The 23,151-nt window shown below is 43.2% G+C and overlaps 1 protein-coding gene across 1 annotated transcript in view; it reads left to right on the top strand.

Moving 5' to 3' along the window:
• Positions 1 to 22,701, top strand: part of cfdp1 (craniofacial development protein 1) — a 35,671-nt gene extending 12,970 nt beyond the window's left edge. The window contains exons 6-7 of the mRNA XM_049574509.1: positions 16,547 to 16,705; positions 20,417 to 22,701. Coding sequence (XP_049430466.1) covers positions 16,547 to 16,705; positions 20,417 to 20,507 — 250 coding nt within the window. The 3' untranslated portion in view covers positions 20,508 to 22,701. The remainder of the gene's footprint in view (positions 1 to 16,546; positions 16,706 to 20,416) is intronic.
• The last annotated feature ends 450 nt before the right edge of the window (positions 22,702 to 23,151 follow it).

Raw genomic sequence — 23,151 nt, 5'->3', positions numbered from 1 at the left:
TGTGTGTGTGTGTGTGTGTGTGTGTGTGTGTGTGTGTGTGTGTGTGTGTGAAGGGGGGGGGGCACCCAGCACAACAGGAAAGACCCATCAGCACCACTCCCTCATTAACCTTGTGCACACACTCACAGAGCTTGTAAAGTTTGTTTGTTTGCTGCAGATTGAGATGATACCGTTATGTAATGTCACAGTTATCAGTACTAAAATAGTCAAACAAAATAATAAGTGGCGCTTCTTCTAATGTTATGATAATCAGCCTCTCATCCACAGTGAATGGTCCTCATGTCATTATAACTGGGTCTGTAGGTCTTAAAAGGGGAACTAATGTTTTTTTTTTTCAACCTGGGCCCTATTTTCTGATCTACTTTTGTCTAAATGAGTGATAGGATGTTCAATATTTGACATTTCTCCAGTACGAAGCTAGGGCTGACCTGCCTGCAGCTCATGAGCGTGCGCTATATTAAATAATAAACCGCTGCAACAAGGGCTAGCCGCACCTTTCCCATGTGAACTACCTGTGCGCCCCACTTTTAAATAATACAACATATAAACCCTTAAACTATCTGCCTTTAAACATGCCACCTCAACTACTAATGTGCAGTTTTAGCCCACTAGCTATCCCACTATTGGCAATGGTACTACTGTACTGTCAGTAAAGCAATCGTACTATCAAATTCACAAAAACTCTGTCTGAATACATTGCTCTTCTTAATGGGTTCAGTTGACTATTTAATCTGCAATTTCCTATGACCTGTATCCCAGACACACACCATGTGAAACTGTACGTGGGCAACTATGCATTCAGTGGGTATGGACTAGTTTCTTTAAATTTGACACAAACGTTCACTTGGACTGAAGAATAAACTGATTCTAATTTTTGGCCATAACTCAAGAATTCATATGCTAATTATGACAAAACTTCACACAAATATCTAATAGAATTTTAAAAAAATGAATTGATGACATTTTATATCCAAAAGGTCGAAGGTTAACTTCACTGTGACATCATAATGTTCTGTAAAAACACTTTCCTGGCCATTACTTAATGTCATACCTCAGATACAAAAGGGGAGACATTTGGTCAGATACTGATTTGGTGACACTCATCTTGGGTGTCCACCTTGAAACTGTGCTGATTGTATAGATCTGTGTTGCAGAAGGGACAATGGGCATGAGGCATCCATGTTTTCACAGACAGGGATGTAAACTGTAAGACAACCCTGGGGCAGTAATTATAGTAACTGGAGCAGGCTTCTCACTTTTACTTGAGTCATTTTTTAATGGGAGTAATTGTACTTTTGCTTGAGTATAGATTTTTAGTACTCCAACCATTACTGTTAGCCATATGTATATATATACAGTACAGAAAAACGAGTGGCCATCATTACTTTAAGAAATGAAGGTCAGTCAGTCCGGAAAATTGCAAAAACTTTAAATGTGTCCCCAAGTGGAGTCGCAAAAACCATCAAGCGCTACAACGAAACTGGCACACATGAGGACCGACCCAGGAAAGGAAGACCAAGAGTCACCTCTGCTTCTGAGGATAAGTTCATCCGAGTCACCAGCCTCAGAAATCGCAAGTTAACAGCAGCTCAGATCAGAGACCAGATGAATGCCACACAGAGTTCTAGCAGCAGACCCATCTCTAGAACAACTGTTAAGAGGAGACTGCGCGAATCAGGCCTTCATGGTCAAATAGCTGCTAGGAAACCACTGCTAAGGAGAGGCAACAAGCAGAAGAGATTTGTTTGGGCCAAGAAACACAAGGAATGGACATTAGACCAGTGGAAATCTGTGCTTTGGTCTGATGAGTCCAAATTTGAGATCTTTGGTTCCAACCGCCATGTCTTTGTGAGACGCAGAAAAGGTGAACGGATGGATTCCACATGCCTGGTTCCCACTGTGAAGCATGGAGGAGGAGGTGTGATGGTGTGGGGGTGTTTTGCTGGTGACACTGTTGGGGATTTATTCAAAATTGAAGGCACACTGAACCAGTATGGCTACCACAGCATCCTGCAGCGACATGCCATCCCATCCGGTTTGCGTTTAGTTGGACGATCATTTATTTTTCAACAGGACAATGACCCCAAACACACCTCCAGGCTGTGTAAGGGCTATTTGACCAAGAAGGAGAGTGATGGAGTGCTGCGGCAGATGACCTGGCCTCCACAGTCACCGGACCTGAACCCAATCGAGATGGTTTGGGGTGAGCTGGACCGCAGAGTGAAGGCAAAGGGGCCAACAAGTGCTAAACACCTCTGGGAACTCCTTCAAGACTGTTGGAAAACCATTTCAGGTGACTACCTCTTGAAGCTCATGGAGAGAATGCCAAGAGTGTGCAAAGCAGTAATCAGAGCAAAGGGTGGCTATTTTGAAGAAACTAGAATATAAAACATGTTTTCAGTTATTTCACCTTTTTTTGTTAAGTACATAACTCCACATGTGTTCATTCATAGTTTTGATGCCTTCAGTGAGAATCTACAATGTAAATAGTCATGAAAATAAAGAAAACACATTGAATGAGAAGGTGTGTCCAAACTTTTGGCCTGTACTGTATATATATATATACATATATGACATTGCCCAGAGATACTGGGCTGATGGAGGATGAACTGTTGTACATCAAACTCTTAAATAATACCATCTTTACATTTCTGTTTAGTTGAAAAGTCTCACAAAATTTCACTACAGTGAATGGAAATGTTAGTTTTACTGGAGCTGGCAGTTTCTCAATAATAGACTGAACAAAAATATAAATGCAACACTTTTGTTTTTGCTTCCATTTTTCATGAGCTGAACTAACTCAAAGATCTAACACATTTTCTATACACACAAAAGACCATTTCCTCACAAATATGTCTAAATCTGTGTTAGTGAGCACTTCTCCTTTGATGAGATAATCCATCCCACCTCACAGGTGCGGCATATCAAGATGCTGATTAGACAGCATGATTATTGCACAGATGTGCCTTAGGCTGGCCACAATAAAAGGCCACTCTGAAATGTTCAGTTTTATCACACAGCACAATGCCACTGATGTCGCAAGTTTTGAGGGAGCGTGCAATTGGCATGCTGACTGCAGGAATGTCCACCAGAGCTGTTACCCGTGAATTTAATCTTCATTTCTCTACCATAAGCCATCTCTAAAGGCGTTTCAGACAATTTGGCAGTACATCCAACCGGCCTCACAACCGCAGACCACGTGTAACCACACCAGCCCAGGACCTCCACATCCAGCATGTTCCCCTCCAAGATCGTCTGAGACCAGCCACCCGGACAGCTGCTGCAACAATCGGTTTGCATAACCAAAGAATTTCTGCACAAACTGTCAGAAACCGTCTCAGGGAAGCTCATCTGCATGCTCGTCGCCCTCTGCGGGGTCTCGACCTGACTGCAGTTCGTCGTCGTAACCAACTTGAGTGGGCAAATGCTCACATTCGACGGAGTCTGGCACGTTGGAGAGGTGTTCTCTTCACGGATGAATCCCGGTTTTCACTGTTCAGGGCAGATGGCAGACAGCGTGTGTGGCGTCGTGTGGGTGAGCGGTTTGCTGATGTCAGCTTTGTGGATTGAGTGGCCCAAGGTGGCGGTGGGGTTATGGTATGGGCAGGCGTATGTTATGGACAACGAACACAGGTGCATTTTATTGATGGCATTTTGAATGTACAGAGATGCCGTGACGAGATCCTGAGGCCCATTGTTGTGCCATTCATCCACGACCATCACCTCATGTTGCAGCATGATATTGCACGGCCCCATGTTGCAAGGATCTGTACACAATTCCTGGAAGCTGAAAACATCCCAGTTCTTGTATGGCCAGCATACTCACCGGACATGACACCCATTGAGCATGTTTGGGATGCTCTGGATCGGCCTATACAACAGCTTGTTCCAGCTCCTGCCAATATCCAGCAACTTCGCACAGCCATTGAAGAGGAGTGGACCAACATTCCACAGGACACAATCAACAACCTGATCAACTCTATGCGAAGGAGATGTGTTGCACTGCGTGAGGCAAATAGTGGTCATACCAGATACTGACTGGTTTTCTGACCCCCCCAGACCCCCCCAATAAAGCAAAACTGCACATTTCAGAGTGGCCTTTTATTGTGGCCAGCCTAAGGCACACCTGTGCAATAATCATGCCGTCTAATCAGCATCTTGATATGCCACACCTGTGAGGTGGGATGGATTATCTCAGCAAAGGAGAAGTGCTCACTAACATAGATTTAGACAGATTTGTGAACAATATTTGTGAGAAATGGTCCTTTGTGTGTATAGAAAATGTTTTGGATCTTTGAGTTCAGCTTATGAAAAATGGGAGCAAAAACAAAAGTGTTGCGTTTATATTTTTGTTCAGTGTAATTCTCAGTGCAGTTTGGTGCAAGGTGGCTTTAACATCACTGGCTGTATTGAGGTTATTCAAAAATGCGTGTACCATTTGGATTCCTGATACATCGATAAGAATGACAAAGGCTAACAAGAAATCTTTAAGTATAAAATTATTAATAGTATAGATGAAAAGGTTCAGCTGTGGCTTGAGTGGAAGCATGCACTGAAGTTATCGGTCTATTCATAGACAGGAAGGAAGTCTCAGCCTGCACAATGACACGGGTTAGGACACACACACACAGTTAAAGCAGGAGCACTCTAGCAGCTGGCTTGGCTATGTGTGGTGGAGCACTTAGGATACTGTACAGAACAGAGTTAGACAAAAAGACAGGGAACCAAGATGTGTGGTGATGGAGAGAGTTTTGACTGGATGGTACAAATACACTGAAGTCACACGAGTTAGCTCAAGCATATTTGAATTGTCCCTTGTCAAAGCAGTATCAGAATATTCTAAACAAGTTTGGAATTTTGGTGTTTGGTTAAGCTTCACTGCATGATCAAACCAAACATCAACACACTGCAATTAAATATGTTACTATGAGGTTCTCATGGCTGTATGTAATTGTGGAATACCAAAATGACTGGTGTTTAAATAGTTCCTAGTAATTAACAGCATCTGTGTCCAGTCATGCAGCAGTAAATGAAAAGCTCAATCTGCTGTGGTCTCCAGTGGAAAATCATTATGCTTTCACTAAATGATTAATAGTTTTTTCTAGAGATTCTTTTCATACTCTATAAATCACTTCACTTAAAGCAATAGTTCGGAATTTTTGAAGAGGGGCTGTGTGAGGTACTTATTCATAGTCAATGTATTACATACAGTAGATGGCAGTCAGCATGCTCCCTGTTGGAGTGGCAGATGGGAGTATCAGAAGCTCAGCAATGCACTGCTGTGGATGAGGGTTTTAGGCAAAAAAAACCAACAAATTCCACAGCCCTATCTAAAAAAAAAAAACAATATCAGTCTAAGTGGATGCTATATTGAGAATATTTTCACCGCTTAACTTTGCTATAAGACAGCCCTCTTCCTTGGCACTACATTTTCTGAACTGTAGAACTCCCATATTTCTATACATAAGTGCAACTGTACAGTACCAACCTATCTGTACTACCAGTTCTTGCTGAAGTATTTAAGAGAATTGTGTATAGTAGACATTGTGATTATTTAAATAAATCAAATATTCTTGTTTAATCACAATATGGAATTAGAAAAAGGAGCACCACTTGTATGGCGATTCTAAATCTCTTTCAAAAAAATAGTGATGCTATTGATAAAAGTCAAAAGCATTTGACAACACTGACTTTGAAATACTTCAAAGCAAAGTTCAACATTATGGTGTCAGAGGCACAGCACTCAATGGGTTCCGAGGCTATTTGTATGGGTGGTAGGGTTGGGTCAGTATGAGAAAAAAAAAAACAGTCCGGTTTTTGTAAAAAACCGCATCAAGTCGGTAATACTGGATTTTCGCCACTTGGGGCACAGTTGACTCATTTAAAATAAAAAACGACCTTAGGACAACAGAGTGGCAGTAACAAGTTGTTTCTTTTATTCCTTACAAGTAAATTTTGCAGCTTACTCAATCAGTGCAAACAAGGGTTGCCTCCTTCGTCTGGCTCAAAGCCAAAGTGTTGCCATAGTGGCGCATTCTTTGATTTCTTGGAGACTAAATTGTCCGCCATTATTGACTCCCTGTCACTATTAAACAAACTCTAGGCTACAGTAGAGGCCTCGGCGCATGCGCGCTCACACCCCCTAGCTCAGTCCCCGCCCCACCTCTCTCTCTCTCCTGCTTGTTGTGCGCTTGGCGAAGAGGCAGACACAGGTGCTCACAGACTCGGGCGCACTATAAGTGGAGCGGACTCTGTGTAAAAATGTCCGAGAAAAATACATGCCAAACAGTCTTTTGTGTGACACTGGTGCGTGAAGGCACAGGGCTTGCGGGTGTCCACTTTTACCTGGCGGACCTCCGCGGAGTCCGCTCCGCATACATTCCGCCTGAGTATGTGGTCTGGTCGGTCTCAATAAAAAAAAAAAAAAAACAGTCCAAGACGGAGTACCGAACCGACTTGGTATTACCGAGATCCGACCCAACCCTAATAGGCGGGAGCAGTATGTTAATATGGATGGTTAAAAATCTCAAAAATTAAAATCTTAAAATCATCAGATATGGCATCCCTCAGGATTCCATTTTAGGGACCTTCCTCTTCATGCTGTATATTAATTATTTTGTACATTCTTTTAGCATTCTACACAAAGTATTATATGCTGATCATACCAATTTATTTTTGTTTCATAAAAATCTAAATTATCTGCAAAATATTCTAAATGAGGAAGTGATGAAGGTGGATACATGGTTTAAATCCTGGTTTTTATCCTTAAATATAAGACGAGCTTCAGTATTTTTAATTTTAGTAAAAATCGAAAAAATGTTGAACATGTTTGTAGCAGAAAAAATGGTTAGGCTATTGAGAGAGTGAATTCAACCAAATTCCTGGGAATACGTATAGATTAATCTTTAAGCTTCGGGTGTCATACTGATGAACTTACAAAGAAATTGTCCAAATATGTTGGCTTGTTTTTCAAGCTGAGGCTTTTCTTTCTACTTAAAGCACTTTCAGCCGTATACAAGTCTTAATATGAGCCACATATTACTGTAGGGGTTTTTTTGGGGAGTTTTTCCTTATCCGCTGTGAGGGTCTTAAGGACAGAGGGATGTCGTATGCTGTAAAGCCCTGTGAGGCAAATTGTGATTTGTGATATTGGGCTTTATAAATAAAATTGATTGATTGATTGATTGATAATGTTATATGGTGCAATACCTTTTATGGTTATTGTATGAAATTACAGATTCTACAAGAGAAAGTTAAACATGCCATATCCTGGTCTGAGGTAAATGCTCCGACTGACCTTCTTTTTCACAGCTGCAGTCTTCTGAAGCTCACTGAATGTAATGTCTAATGTATTATGTTTTATTTAAGCTCAACAACAGACTCGGTGACCTTATTCCAAGTGAGTTTTCCTCTCATACATATGAGATTAGAAAAAGCCTTAAACCCTATATAAACTTAAATGTATGAGCTTTAGTTTGGTTTGCAGAGGTTCACAGGTACGGAAGGTGATTGATAAAATGTCATTATCTTTGCAATTACTACAAAAATATGTTAAAGCATGAACACCCTAAACTGCTGGGAAATTCTAAACCAGTTACACTCATATTTACCTACATTACACTGTTATTTACACTTGCCGTAAGTCTATGTTATGTTACCTATGAAACCAATATTTAGGCTGATGGAATACATGTCTTGAAACAATTTAGTAATTGGCATTAGGGTAGTTTAGTCTCTAGGTTTTTGGTTAGTTTAGGAGTTTTGTAGGTTATAAACTTTACTGTATATTACATGCATTTTCTTTTCTTAAATCTAGACGTGTTAATGAACCTGTTTTAAAGTACAATTTGCTTCATGTCTGGGCCCCTTATTCTCAAGCTTTCGATAGCTTATCAGGGCGTTCCATTTCACATCTCCATTATCTCTTATGAATGGTACTTATGTTTTTTTAATCTGTTTTTATAAATACATTTGTAACATGATTTTAACTGTACCTTGCACTGTATTACACTGCAGGTCAGCTATTCAGGTCAAAAATTGCTGCTGCACAGTCTCATCTGAAACAAAACTTAACTTTCCTAAAGATTTCAAAGATGTGCTTGTGTTTTTTGGACATCAACACTCTACACCAAGACGGACACAACTCAGTATTTGTCAGCAGGGAACATTTCTCTCAAGAGGGTTATGTAACACCACAGCCAAATAGCTGTAAATAACAGTGACAGAGACACTGGCAGAAGAGCACTGTTGTAACCAACCATCAGGTCAAATATTACTAAATACTTACAAATAAAGCCCCAATTCCACTAAGCAGTCCGATACGGTTCAGTTCAGTTCCGTACACATTTTTTCTGTTTCCACTGTGAAAAGTTGTGGATGGTACCAATGGAACCGTTCTGTGCTGTCCCCATTTTTGGCCACCCCTCTGTCAGGGTACCTACAGTAGCACACAGATTTGGTACTAAAAGGTGGAGCCAAAAACACTGCAGTGGTCAATAGAGGACGGTCAGTGCTGCTCAGGGCTGAGTTGTGGCTGGTTTTAAAGCTTATGTACTTACTGTTCACACAGTGGCAAATGTTATTAGTTAACTATAACTATAAAATGAAAGGATGTTTTGCTGCCTTTTGCAGCAGCTGTAGACTGAGAAAAAAATTACCTAATTCACTGGGCCGACTTTCAGGTGGAACCTTTACTTGTAATGTTACTCAATGTTTGAGTTGACAACGTGAATCCATCAGCACTCCTTAAATTTCAATATGACAGCTTCCTAACCCATGTATAGCAAAGAATGCATACCATAATGAGACCAGTGAGAGAGCAGCAGTGATACGAAAATGAAAGTGTGATGAAAGGCAGGCTGAAAAACAAACAATATTAGATCAGTTCTGGGCAGCAAAAACACATTTTTACAAAGCTGAATCCTCTTTTTTTTAATAGAGGATGGCACTAAAGTGTTAAATGGACGGATTCTTATTGTTGTGACATTTAAGCCCCATCTCATTAAATCAATCCAGTATGTGGAAGGGCAGCTAGTCTTCTAAATTAGCCCTCCTGACTGATTGCATTCACTCGTCTATCCTGGATGGATGAGTGTGTGTGTGTGTGTGTGTGTGTGTGTGTGTGTGTGTGTGTGTGTGTGTGCGTGTGTGTGCGTGTGTGTGCGCACGTGAGCCTGTTTGTTTGTTTGTGTGTGTTTGTATTAATGGTACATTACATTAGCAGCTTGTCATACCAGCCTCTCTATAGAGTGGAACATCACAGAAACAAAATCATTAATCACATGCCTCAGTAGACGGATGGATGCTGCGTTTGTATCTCTGCATGTCTGTAATGCAGCCAATGTATTGGCTGTGTTCTTGTCATTGTGTGTGTGTTGACCTAAAATTACTTTCAACCAATATCATTTTGGGCTATGTTAAAAGATATCTCATTTTAATGTTTAAAGAAAGCAGCCACATATACAGTAATGTTGTAAATATACAAGAATCCAAGTTCGTTTCGTAACCTTTTGTGAATAGAGATGCTTCATTACAGATTTGGGGAAAATTGGATTAACAGCACAGAAGGATATTATGGAGAGAAATAGGCAAATAAATAAATATGAAAATAGTCACATTACTACTTAAATTTTTAACAGGGTAACAAGTTTCCTATAACATTTCGGAAGTAACCTGCCCAATGATGTTGACACTGTTAAAATTAACAGTCCTCAGGGCGCTGAGTAGCGCACCTGGTAGAGCAGACGCCCCATGTACAAAGGCTGTGTCCTTGTTGCAGCGGCTGTGGGTTTGATTCCAACCTGTGGCCTTTTGCTGTCCTGTCAAGTAAAGGACAAAAAAAGCCGAAAATCTTTTAAAAAGTTTGGTGTCCTCCAGCTCCCTATAGAGTTTATAGTCCCCATTGCCCACATCTTTCTCTCCACATTGGGATTGATATCTATTGGATGTCTGTTTTTATGCCTCTGAGCTGGCAACAGCTTTTGCAGGAGGCATTATGTTTTCAGATTGTTCAACTGTCGTACACACGTACTTATGTCCCATTCTTGTGAACGTATTCTCTTAAGAATGCCATGAAGGAATGCATTTTTCAAATTTTGCACAAACATTCACCTGGACTCAACAATAAACTGATTTGATTTTGGTGGTCAAGGGTCAAAGGTCAAGGCCAGCATGAGCTTGCATCCATCTCATTTTCATAACCCAATATCTCAATTACAGCTTGAGGTAATTTCTTAAACTTTCGCACAAACGTCTGGATTCAGTGATAAATTGTCTCGTCTCGTCGTCCTCCGCTTATCCGGGTCCGGGTCGCGGGGGCAGCAGCCTCAGCAAAGAAGCCCAGACAGTCCTCTCCCCAGCCACCTCCGTCAGCTCTTCCAAGGGAACCCCGAGGCGTTCCCAGGCCAGCCGGGCGATGTAATCCCTCCAGCGTGTCCTGGGGCGGCCCCGAGGTCTCCTCCTGGTTGGACATGCCCGAAATACCTCCCAAGGGAGGCGTCCGGGAGGCATCCTTATCAGATGCCCGAACCACCTCAACTGGTTCCTCTCGATGTGGAGGAGCAGCGGCTCTACTCCGAGTCCCTCCCGGATGTCCGAGCCCCTCACCCTATCTTTAAGGCTGAGCCCAGCCACCCTGCGGAGGAAACTCATTTCGGCCGCTTGTACTTGCGATCTCGTTCTTTCGGTCACTACCCAGAGCTCATGACCATAGGTGAGGGTTGGAACGTAGATCGACCGGTAAATCGAGAGCTTCGCTTTCTTGCTAAGCTCCCTTTTCACCACAACGGACCGGTTAAGCGTCCGCATCACTGCTGACACCGCCCCAATCCGCCTGTCAATCTCCCGCTCCATCCTACCCTCACTCGTGAACAAGATCCCGAGGTACTTAAACTCCTCCACCTGAGGCAGGACCGCCCCCCCGACCTGGAGTGGGCAATCCACCCTTTTCCGGCTGAGGACCATGGCCTCAGACTTGGAGGTGCTGATTCTCATCCCAGCAGTTTCATACTCGGCTGCGAACCGTCCCAGCGAGAGCTGGAGGTCACTGTTCGATGGAGCTAGGAGGACTACGTCATCCACAAATAGCAGGGACGAGATCCTCCTGTCACCAAACCTGACACCCTCCACCCCTCAGCTGCGCCTAGAAATTCTGTCCATGAAAGTTATGAACAGAACCGGTGACAAAGGGCAGCCCTGGCGGAGTCCAACCCTCACCGGGAACAGGTCCAACTTACTGCAAGCCACGCAAACCAGACTCGTGCTCCTTCGGTACAGGGACTGGATGGCCCTTAGCAAAGGGCCACCAACCCCATACTCCTGGAGCACCCCCCACAGGATGCCCCTGGGGACACGGTCGTAAGCCTTCTCCAAATCCACAAAACACATGTGGACTGGTTGGGCGAACTCCCATGCCCCCTCCAGCACCCTGGCGAGGGTAAAGAGCTGGTCCACGGTTCCGTGTCCGGGACGAAAACCACATTGCTCCTCCTCAATCCGAGGTTCAACTATCGACTGGACCCTCTTCTCCAGCACCCTGGCGTAGACCTTACCGGGTAGGCTGAGGAGTGTGATCCCCCTGTAGTTGGAACACACCCTCTGGTCCCCTTTCTTGAAGATGGGGACCACCACCCCGGTCTGCCACTCCAGAGGCACTGTCCCCGCTGTCCACGCAATGTTGCAGAGGTGTGTCAGCCAGGACAGCCCTACAACATCCAGAGCCTTGAGATATCCAGAGCGAATCTCGTCCACCCTCGGGGCCCCGCCGCCGTGCAGTTCCTTCACTACCTCGGCAACTTCTGCCCCCGAAATTGGACGACCCGCCCCCGAGACGCCCGGCTCTGTTTCCTCACTGGAATACATGTTGGTGGGATTGAGGAGCTCCTCAAAGTATTCCTTCCACCGCCCGACAATGTCCCCAGTTGACGTCAGCAGCTCCCTGCCCCCATTGTAAACAGTGTGAGCAAGTTGCCACCTCCCCCCCCCCCCCGAGGCGCCGGACGGTTTGCCAGAACCTTTTTGGAGCCAATCGATAGTCTTTCTCCATAGCCTCACCGAACTCCTCCCACGCCCGAGTTTTTGTCTCCGCGACTGCCTCTGCTGCGCTCCGCTTGGCCTGCCGGTACCCGTCAGCTGCTTCTGGAGACCCACAGACCAACCATGCCCTGTAGGCCTCCTTCTTCAGCCTGATGGCTCCTCTCACCTCTGGTGTCCACCAGCAGGTTCAGGGGTTACCGCCGCGACTGGCCCCCGCAGCCTTGCAGCCACAGCTCGCAACAGCCGCCTCGACAATGGCAGAGCGGAACAAGGCCCATTCGGACTCAATGTCCCCCTCCGCCCTTGGGACACGGTCGAAGCTCTCCCGGAGGTGGGAGTTGAAGATCATCTTGACAGATTCTTCCACCAGGTGATCCCAGCAGACCCTCACTGCTCGTTTGGGCCTGCCAGGTCTGTGCAGCGTCCTCCCCTGCCACCTGATCCAACTCACCACCAGGTGGTGATCAGTTGACGGCTCTGCTCCTCTCTTCACCCGAGTGTCCAGAACATATGGTCACAGGTCAAATGACATGACTACAAAGTCAATCATTGACCTGCGACCTAGGCTGTCCTGGTGCCTCGTGCACCGATGGACATCCTTATGCTCGAACATGGTGTTAGTTATGGCCAAACTGCGACCTGCACAGAAGTTCAATAACTACACACCACTCACCACTCGGGTTCAGATCGGGCAGGCCGTTCCTCCCAGTCACGCCCCTCCAGGTCCTGCTGTCATTGCCCACGTGAGCGTTGAATTCCCCCAGCAGATCAGTGGAGTCCCCGGTCGGGGCACTGTCCAGCACCCATCCCAGGGACTCCAGAAAGGGCGGGTACTCTAAACTGCTGTTCGGCGCTTAAGCGCAAAAAACAGTCAGGACCCATTCCCCGACCCAAAGGCGCAGGGACGCACCCCACTGGGGTGAACCCCAACGTACAGGCAGAGAGTCTGGGGGCTATCAGAAAGCCCACCCCAGCCCTCCACCTCTCACCCGGAGCAACTCCAGCAAAGGAGAGAGTCCAACCCCTCTCAAGGACTTGGGTTCCAGAGCCGGAACTATGTGTCGAGGTGAGGCCGACTATATCTAGCCGGTAGCTCTCAACCTCTTCCACAAGCTCTGGCTCCTTCTGGCTCCTTCCCCGCCAGAGAGGTGACATTCCATGTCCCAAGAGTCAACTTCCGTAGCCGAGGATCGGACCGCCAAGGCCCCTGCCTTGGTCTGCTGCCCGATCCACACTGCACCGAACCCTTCTGGATCCCTCTGCGGGTGGTGGGCCTGCAGGGGGACGAGCCCATGTAGCCGGTTTGGGCTTGGCCCGGCCGGACCCCATCATGAAGGGTCTTCTGAACCGTTCTTTGTCTGACCCTTCGCCCAGAACCAATCTGCCATGGGAAACCCTACCAGGGGCGAAATGCCCCCAACAGCACAGCTCCTAGGGTCATTAGGGCACTCAAACTCCTCCACCACAATAAGGTGACGGTTCTCGGAGGAGAAGTGATAAATTGATTAATTATATTGGTCAAAGGTCAAGGTCATTGTCACCTCATCTTTCTCATTATTGTGAATGTGATATCTCAAGAATACCTTGAGAGAATTTCTTCAAACCTGGCACAAACATCCCCTTGGACTGAAGAATAATCTGATCAGACTTTGGTGGTCAAAGGTCACTGTAGGATGTCCAATAGGATATAATAATTAAGATGACTTTGATGAGTTTATATCCAGAAGGTCAAAGGTCAACTTCACTGTGACACACTTTTTCTGGTCATTACTCAATATCATATCTCAGGAACAAAAGGGGAGATGTTTGGTCAGATACTGAATTGGTGACACTAATCTTGGGTGTGAAGTGCAACGATTTTCCGTAGAATGCTGTCCGCTTGCTTGCGGCTCCCATGTTGGGCTGTTTAGCGATGTGGTGCCAAGCACTCTGGCCGGTTGGCTTTCTGCAGTAGCAGTTTCAGTGTCTAGTCTATTTTTTTCCACGAGTGAGTCTGCCAAGAAAACACACCGAAAATATGAATGACATTAATTGTATATTAACTATGATATAAATGATTTGACTGTGATAAATTAAGAATATGCATCTCATGCTTCAGCATATTTGTCAATTGTGTCCAAACAGAGAGTGAGAGAGACGAGCAGAGCCACACACTCACTCACACACATGCACATACACAGAGACACAGGCTGAAAGAAACCGAGCTCTCTCTTTACCTGTCACCTGTTATGCCATATGTGCATAATTCAATTTTAATACTTAAATAACTCCATAGATAATTCTTTAATAATAGTGTTCTTCTACTTGTGAGTAATTTTCTGTGGCTGGTGCAGCTAGCTCTGGGTTTCTCACAACAAAAATATGTTATGTTGAAGTATGAGCCCAGCAAAGATAACACATCTGCCTGCACTTAAAAGTCACACCAGCAAAACCAAAACTGGCTCTGAGTGTTACACTGTGACTTCAGACATTCTTGTGTAGTCTCAGTGGCTTTGAGTTGAGCTCATACATTTTCATCACCTCGTCTCTGTCTGCTGTATACAGTCTTACAAGGCTACATGACAAAGTCTTTTGTTCTAGAAATAGCTGCTACTAAAATATGTCTCTGTGACACAAACAGTGTAAAGTGTTTCTCATACCTGCTCACTGTGATGAATGTATTTGTCACAGTTTAGTGATGTGCTGCTGTTTGTACTGTGTGCTTTGGAAGAGTTCCTGTTTTGTTTATGCAATATTTAAAACGGTCAATTCGATCGAGGAGACAAAAAATTGTGACTGACTTGTACGAACTTAGAACAGAAACAGTAGCAACATCTTTCATCATTAAGTTTGTGCCATGTATGCCAGAAACTAGGGCTGCAGCTAGTCATTATTTTCATCATGGATTAATCCGCCCAGTATTTGCTTGGTTAATTGTTTTTTCAATAAAATGTCAGAAATTAGTGAAATATGTCTGTTGTGTAATGTCCCAGAGCAGAAGATGACGCATTTTAATGGTGTGTTTTAGCCAACCAACAGCCCAGAAGTTATTAAGTTTATTATCATGTGAGACGAAGAAAAGCAATACATTCTCACGATTAAGAAGCATGAAACCAGCAAATCTTTGGCTTCTTTATGCCTCTGCACTGGCAATAGCAGTAGCTGGAGGCATTATCTATCTGACATGGTCAAGGTATATGTGCCTGCTAGGCCCCTAAGATCCTCTGACTCAAACCTTTTGATTGTTCCAGAGGTCAAAACTAAAAGGCATGGAGAGGCAGCGTCTGTCAATTATGCCCCTACACTCTGGAACAGCCTGCCAGAAGGTCTTAGGGGCTCTACATCTATTGAAACTTTTATCTTGAGACACATCTTTTTCCATTGCTTTCTCCTGAAACGTATTTTTAACTGATGGATGTTTTATCTTATCTTACCCTGTAGTTTTAATTGAATTTTACTTCATCTTTTATTTTTTGTTCACTTGTTGTTATCATTATTATTATTATTATTATTATTATTTTATCTTATGTTTTTATCATCTTTTTTTCTCTATCACAGATGTTTTGATTGTGTTTTAGGTTCAGCACTTCGTGTTGCATTTTATGCATGAATTACGCTATATAAATAGAGTTATTATTATTATGTTTTCGGGTTGTTAGCCCATCTGTCTGTACATACTGTACATACGTCCATGTCTCGCCATATCTCAAGAACTCCTTGAGGGAATTTCTTTAAATTTGGCACAAACGTCCTCTTGGACTCAGCAATGAACTGATTAGATTTCAGTGGTCAAAGGTCAAGGTCAGCGTGACATTGCATCCATGTCATTCTCATAAATGTGATATTTCTCAAGAACATCTTAAGGGAATTTCTTCCAATTTGGCACAAACGTCCACTTAGACTGAAGAATAAACTGATGAGAAATTGGTGGATGAAGGGTCAAAGGTCAAGGCGACTGTGACCTCAAAAAACATGTGGCCATAACCCAAGAATTCATACGCTAATTATGACAACACTTGACACAAATGTCAGATAGGATAAAAGGATGAAGTAATGGCATCTTTTATCCAGAAGGTCAACTTCCCTGTGGCATCATAATGTTCTGCATGAAACATTTTTCTGGCCATTACTCAACACCATACTCAGGAACAGAAGGGGAGACGTTTGGTCAGATACTGAATGGGTAACACTAATCTTGGGTGTCTACCTTGAAATTGTGCTGATTGTGTAGATATTCTTTGCTGCCAGGTTGAAGATGTGTGTGAAGCATCCATATTTTCACAGACATGGATATAAAATGTAAGAGAAACTAGACTGTTGTGAGGAGACATACAACCGTGGGGTGATAATTCTAGTTTTTCTTTAAAGTAATAACTAAAATGTCTATTCAGTGATCAAAATAGTTGCTCATTTTCTGCCAGTCGATATACCAGTTAATTGACAAATTATTGCAGCTGTACCAGAAACATGCTTCAGCTACTGTAGTGTGTCTCTGTAGTGTTGATACCTAAGGTTCTCCCTCTCGTGTTTGCAGTGTCAAGCGTCCTGCAGGCATGTCGAGCATCCTGAATCGTATTGGGGGAAAGAAACAGAAGATGAGTACGTTGGAAAAGTCAAAGATGGACTGGGATGCTTTTAAATCAGAGGAGGGCATCACTGAGGAGCTGGCCATCCACAACAGAGGCAGAGAGGGGTAAGAGACTGCCAGACCACTGGGTGGTGGTGTGGGTTAGGGGCTAGAAATGACAAAATATTTCACCCGTTTAGTGTTTCTCATCAAAATATATTATTGGGTTGAAAACTCTACAATATCAGTGGGACTTTTACTGAAACATATGTTGCATCATAGCTGGAAGCAGTTACACAGAAACAGGACTTCAGTATTAGAATTGTTGTTATTAGCATTGTTAAATGTCAATTTTCTCAATGAATTTTGTCTGTGTTTACAAGAAAATGGATGTAGATTTTTAAAATAGTTTTAAATTAAAAAAAATATCACAACATAATATACTCAAATTCAACAAAAGCAGATATAAACCCACAACTTCACAATTTAGTAAGGACACAATTCAGTCTTTTCTGCTTTGTACGAAAAAGCAAAAGCCCAAACTATTTTAGCTTTTGTTCATTTAAAATGTTAAAAATCAAGGAAATTTCTCTGGCATTTCTACTTTTTTGCTGTATGGAAAACGTACTGAACCTTGACACTTCTGTGTCGTATTGAACCAAACCATGAATTTTGTGGCCCATTACACCCCTAGTGTCCTACTGATATCAGATCATTTTATCTTACTATCAGAGATTAATCTACACTGAACAAAAATATAAACGCAACACTTTTGTTTTTGCTCCCATTTTTCATGAGCTGAACTCAAAGATCTAAAACATTTTCTATATACACAAAAGACCATTTCCTCACAAATATTGTTCACAAATCTGTCTAAATCTGTGTTAGTGAGCACTTCTCCTTTGCCGCAATAATCCATCCCACCTCACAGGTGTGGCATATCAGGATGCTGATTAGACAGCATGATTATTGCACAGGTGTGCCTTAGGCTGGCCACAATAAAAGGCCACTCTGAAATGTTCAGTTTATCACACAGCACAATGCCACAGATGTCGCAAGTTTTGAGGGAGCGTGCAATTGGCATGCTGACTGCAGGAATGTCCACCAGAGCTGTTACCCGTGAATTGAATGTTCATTTCTCTACCATAAGCCGTCTCTAAAGGCGTTTCAGACAATTTGGCAGTACATCCAACCGGCCTCACAACCGCAGACCACGTGTAACCACACCAGCCCAGGACCTCCACATCCAGTATGTTCACCTCCAAGATTGTCTGAGACCAGCCACCCGGACTGCTGCTGCAACAATCGGTTTGCATTACCAAAGAATTTCTGCACAAACTGTCAGAAACCGTCTCAGGGAAGCTCATCTGCATGCTCGTTGTCCTCATCGGGGTCTCGAACTGACTGCAGTTCGTCGTCGTAACCAACTCGAGCGGGCAAATGCTCACATTCGATGGCGTCTGGCACGTTGGAGAGGTGTTCTCTTCACGGATGAATCCCGGTTTTCACTGTTCAGGGCAGATGGCAAACAGTGTGTGTGGCGTCGTGTGGGTGAGCGGTTTGCTGATGTCAGCGTTGTGGATTGAGTGGCCCATGGTGGCGGTGGGGTTATGGTATGGGCAGGCGTATGTTATGGACAGCAAACACAGGTGCATTTTATTGATGGCATTTTGAATGCACAGAGATACCGTGAAAAGATCCTGAGGCCCATTGTTGTGCCATTCATCCACGACCATCACCTCATGTTGCAGCATGATATTGCACGGCCCCATGTTGCAAGGATCTGTACACAATTCCTGGAAGTTGAAAACATCCCAGTTCTTGCATGGCCAGCATACTCACCGGACATGTCACCCATTGAGCATGTTTGGGATGCTCTGGATCGGTGTATACGACAGTGTGTTCCAGCTCCTGCCAATATCCAGCAACTTCACACAGCCATTGAAGAGGAGTGGACCAACATTCCACAGGACACAATCAACAACCTGATCAACTCTATGCGAAGGAGATGTGTTGCACTGCGTGAGGCAAATGGTGGTCATACCAGATACTGACTGGTTTTCTGACCCCCCCAGACCCCTCGCAATAAAGCAAAACTGCACATTTCAGAGTGGCCTTTTATTGTGGCCAGCCTAAGGCACACCTGTGCAATAATCATGCTGTCTAATCAGCATCTTGATATGCCACACCTGTGAGGTGGGATGGATTATCTCAGCAAAGGAGAAGTGCTCACTAGCACAGATTTAGACAGATTTGTGAACAATATTTGAGGGAAATGGTCTTTTGTGTGTATAGAAAATGTTTTGGATCTTTGAGTTCAGCTCATGAAAAATGGGAGCAAAAACAAATGTGTTGCATTTATATTTTTGTTCAGTGTATATGTTGGCTGTTCAGTATCAAGAAACTGCAATACCAAAAGGTCAAAGATTTTTTGGCAGGACATTTTTGAGTAGTCTGTTGTGTCATGTAGTCTCTTGAACGTGAACATGATATCTCAAGAATGCCTTGTGGTAATTTTTTATCAAATTTGGCACAAACATTCACTTGGATTCAACGATGAACTGATTCGATTTTGGTGGTCAAAGGTCAAGGTCACTGTGACTTCGTCTATCTCAATTTCGTGAACTTATTTTATCGATAACACCTTAAGGGATTTTTTTTTCCTTTCTTAATTTGACACAAACGTCCACTTGAACTGAAGAATAAGATGATTAGATTTTTTTGGTTAAAGGTCAAGGTCAGTGTGACCTCACAAAACATGTTTTTGGCCAAAACTCAAGAATTCAAATACATAATGGTCAGGAGAGGCTTTTTGTAGCTTCCATTACAGAGAGAAACCAAAGAGTATTACATCCCAAATGTGCAGGAAGTACAGTGGGCGGAGATTAAACCAGGAATATCTTAAAGCAAAGTGGACATTGACACCAGCTCACTGGGTCTTTACTACTTCAGTACTTGAGTCTCTACAGACCTCTGTGGGTTTGAGATGAAGAGGGGTTCATCATTTTCATGAAGTATGTCCTTGTACTTTTATTATTAAATGTTATAGTGAACCAACAACCAACATTGTTCATGTGACATACTAATTTACAGTGCAAATTGGTGATGATTCCATCCTTCATTAATAGCTCTTCACAGTCAGTAATGCCAAAATGCTGACATGGCTCCACCACAGTGAGCAGGCCTGGTGGAAAACACAGAGTTTTTAATTATGAAGCAGTAGCTGGAAAGTAGTGAGTGTAAATGGAGGGACACGTTGTTCCATATGAGTAGGAATCATGCTTTAGTCTGGATGGAAAGAGGGAGCCAATGGAAGCCTGGCTGCCCCAGGGAAATAACATGAATCTGTGATGTATGCACTTTGTTAGCTCCTTCACTGTCATTCTGTGCCTCACACACACACACACACACACACACACACACACACACACACACACACTCAACATGTACTAACTTCCAACCAAGCAGAAGGATGGGGGCTAATTTAAAAACACTTAGACACAACAGGGAGTCAAATTATTCCACACACACACACACACACACACACACACAAACACACACTGCAGGAAAAGTTGTGTAACTGCATCCTGTGTTGGAGTGGAAGAAGTGGAAAGAGATGTGATTTAGGGGTGGGAAACTCTGTGTGTGTGTGTGTATGTGTGTGTGCGCGTGCGTGTGTGAAGAACACATTGCTTCTATACTCTTTGTCCTAAATTGTATTTTCAGTGTGTTTGTGCTTGTTATGATAAAAGTAGGTCTAATGTTCTCTTTCTCTGTGTGTGTTTGTGTGTGTGTGTGTGTGTGTGTGTGTGTGTGTGTGTGTGTGTGTGTGTTTAGGTATGTGGAGCGGAAGAACTTCTTGGAGCGCGTCGACCACCGCCAGTTTGAGTTAGAAAAAGCAGTGCGACAGAGCAACATGAAACAATGACACACACACACACACACACAGAGTAGAACAGATGTTTAGACTTCCTGTATCTTGCTTTCTCTCTCTCTCTAATGACACAGTTGCCGTTCCTCCAGTAAAGTGAGCTCAGACTGGTGCTGTGGCTCGAGTCTATTTCAGGACGGGGATATTAATAGGGTGAGTTTGTGGAATGATGGGGTGTTGAGTGTTCTTGTACTTCCATCCTTGTGAGAACCAATTTGATTTTCAAACCTTCACACTGAGGGCATTTTTTGGGGAAGTGAGGTCATTCTTTCCTGTCCTACTTCCTCACAGGGTTGAGTCAGGGCTAAAACTTAGTTTTGGGGTAAAAGAATAAATCCAGTTTATACATTTACTTTTATAGTTTTGTCCATTTTTTCTACCTGTCATGATGATGTCTTCACCAAGTTAACTGCTGAGATCTGGGAACACAGTGATGCCATACAAAGAAGTCTGATAGGTCAAGAAACATGAACAGCCAGGTGATCTATTGTGGAAGTAAAACCCAAGTTGAAGTGAACCAGAGTTATACTCTAATACTTAAATCATTATCATCTCATTATGGTTAGGGTAAAGGTTGAGGTTAGGTAGGGCACTGAGCCAACTGACTGGCTAGGACCCGTTTCCACTTAGCATTAAAATGCGACCTGTATATCTGGATACCTTACCTGAATCAGAGAAAACACATTTAGAGGTTAAAACAACTGTTATAAATGCATTTTGTATGAGATCTCAGCCAGATGTAAATGACACCTGTACCATAAAAATCTGCCCCTACCCAACAAGTTGAAAGGTAACCTATAACTCTGCCTCTTCCTGCTGTCTCAAGCTGCCCTTAGACAGCTGCACACAGCACCTTCCTCTGCAGATCCATACAGCAGCATCTCTTCAGGAGACTTCAGGACAAAGGGATTGTTTGGATTTTTTGAAGTGGAGTTGTGTGAGTTACTTATCCATAGTCAGTGTATTACATACATTAAATGTCAGTTGGGCCAACCCCATTACTGAAGGCCAAAAGCTGTTACTGGCTTCAGTTCCCCATCTATGCCCTCGTCAAAGCCACCAGACTACATTGAGAGAAACAGTGATTTAACATCCCTGAACATAGGAGCTGCTGGTCTACCGCTGCTTTAATCAGTTTGTTTGTGTTATTGTGTGACTTTGGTGAATCTGAACTAACCTTTTTAAATGCAAAAGTCACACAATAACACTGTTTGAGGCAACGGTAGACCATCAGCTCCGATGTTCAGCAATGTTAAATCACTGTTTTTCTCAATGGAGTCTTGTTCTGAAGAGAGCGATAGAGTGACAGTAGGTTTCTTGGCTTGTATGTCAGACTCCACCTGCTTCTCCAAAGTAGGGGCGTGCCGACGTATGTGTATACTGTCTATGGTAAGTATGTGCACGTTTTTCTGAGTGTACTAACCAAAAAGACTGTTGCAAACATCATACAGTAGCATACTACCCAGCACTATGACATCTAAATTTCAAATTCTTTTTGATGACATCCATTTTTTATTACAGAAATTTAGATGTCATAGTGCTGGGTCGTGTACTACTGTATGATGTTTGCAACAGTCTTTTTGGTTAGTACACTCAGAAAAACGTTTGAAAGATTGAAACTGTATTAAAATTCTACAGATAGGGGCTTTAATCAGCAGAGGGATAGATGCTGTGAGGTCTGGTTAAATTAATGCAGTTGTTGAATGGATTTTTCATTGTTTCAGTGTTCAACCAATAATGTTTTTTCAGATCGTTAATGATGTTTTTGGATTGGGAAAAAAATGTGTTAAAATCTGAACTTTGTCATACTGTTTAAACCATCATGCAACACTGAAAAACCCTGCTGACCACTGTAAAAATGATAACATGTATTCATGCATTCAGGTGAAAAGCTTTCTGGGGACACTGTACAGAGCACTGTAATGCTGATCAATACCACAATAGAAGTGTAATCAATTAGTCTGCGTCTCATCCATCATAAATGAGAGGGCCACACTGACTGCCGATCCCTCAGGTGCTCTTTTGTCCTAGTTATGAACAAACATGGAACAAAGGCAGAGGGGTGAGAGGAGGATTGATGCAGAAGAGGGAGATTTGATGTTTTATTTGTTTAACTGTTGGGTCGTGACGCAGCTCTCTGTTTGTTCATGTAAATATTAGATATTCAATAAACACAAACAGGTCATTTTAAGTAAGCTGGTTGATTTATTTTTATTTGCCGGGTCAAACTGTTTGTTCTGTAAAGTAGGCTGTGAAGAGTCTCTGTATCAAGCATTGTTCTTCTACCCCCTGTTGAAAATTTTACTGAATGGATCGCTTATGGAGCCCCAAATGATCAATATTAAATGAATAAGACATTATGAAATAAATAAGGCAGATGCTGTTAGCACCCATGTTTAAATAGCTCATGTGGCTGTTCACACCCAGGTGTATATCACAGCAAAGATGAGCACTAAGGTGTCCGTAGCCAACAATGCTATTTACACCCGTTGGCTATTAACACCTGGGTGGTTATTCCTGGGCATCCTGCAATGTTGAAATATGACATAACAACAAAAATAGGTTTATTAAGCTATTCTATTAAAGTTTATGTACACAGTGTGCACTCAGCACTTCTGTTTTAATGCCTCCGCACAGGCAT

Source organism: Epinephelus fuscoguttatus, linkage group LG4 (genome assembly GCF_011397635.1).
Source record: "Epinephelus fuscoguttatus linkage group LG4, E.fuscoguttatus.final_Chr_v1".
Lineage (NCBI taxonomy): Eukaryota > Metazoa > Chordata > Actinopteri > Perciformes > Serranidae > Epinephelus > Epinephelus fuscoguttatus.
This window is presented reverse-complemented; position numbering and strand designations above follow the sequence as displayed.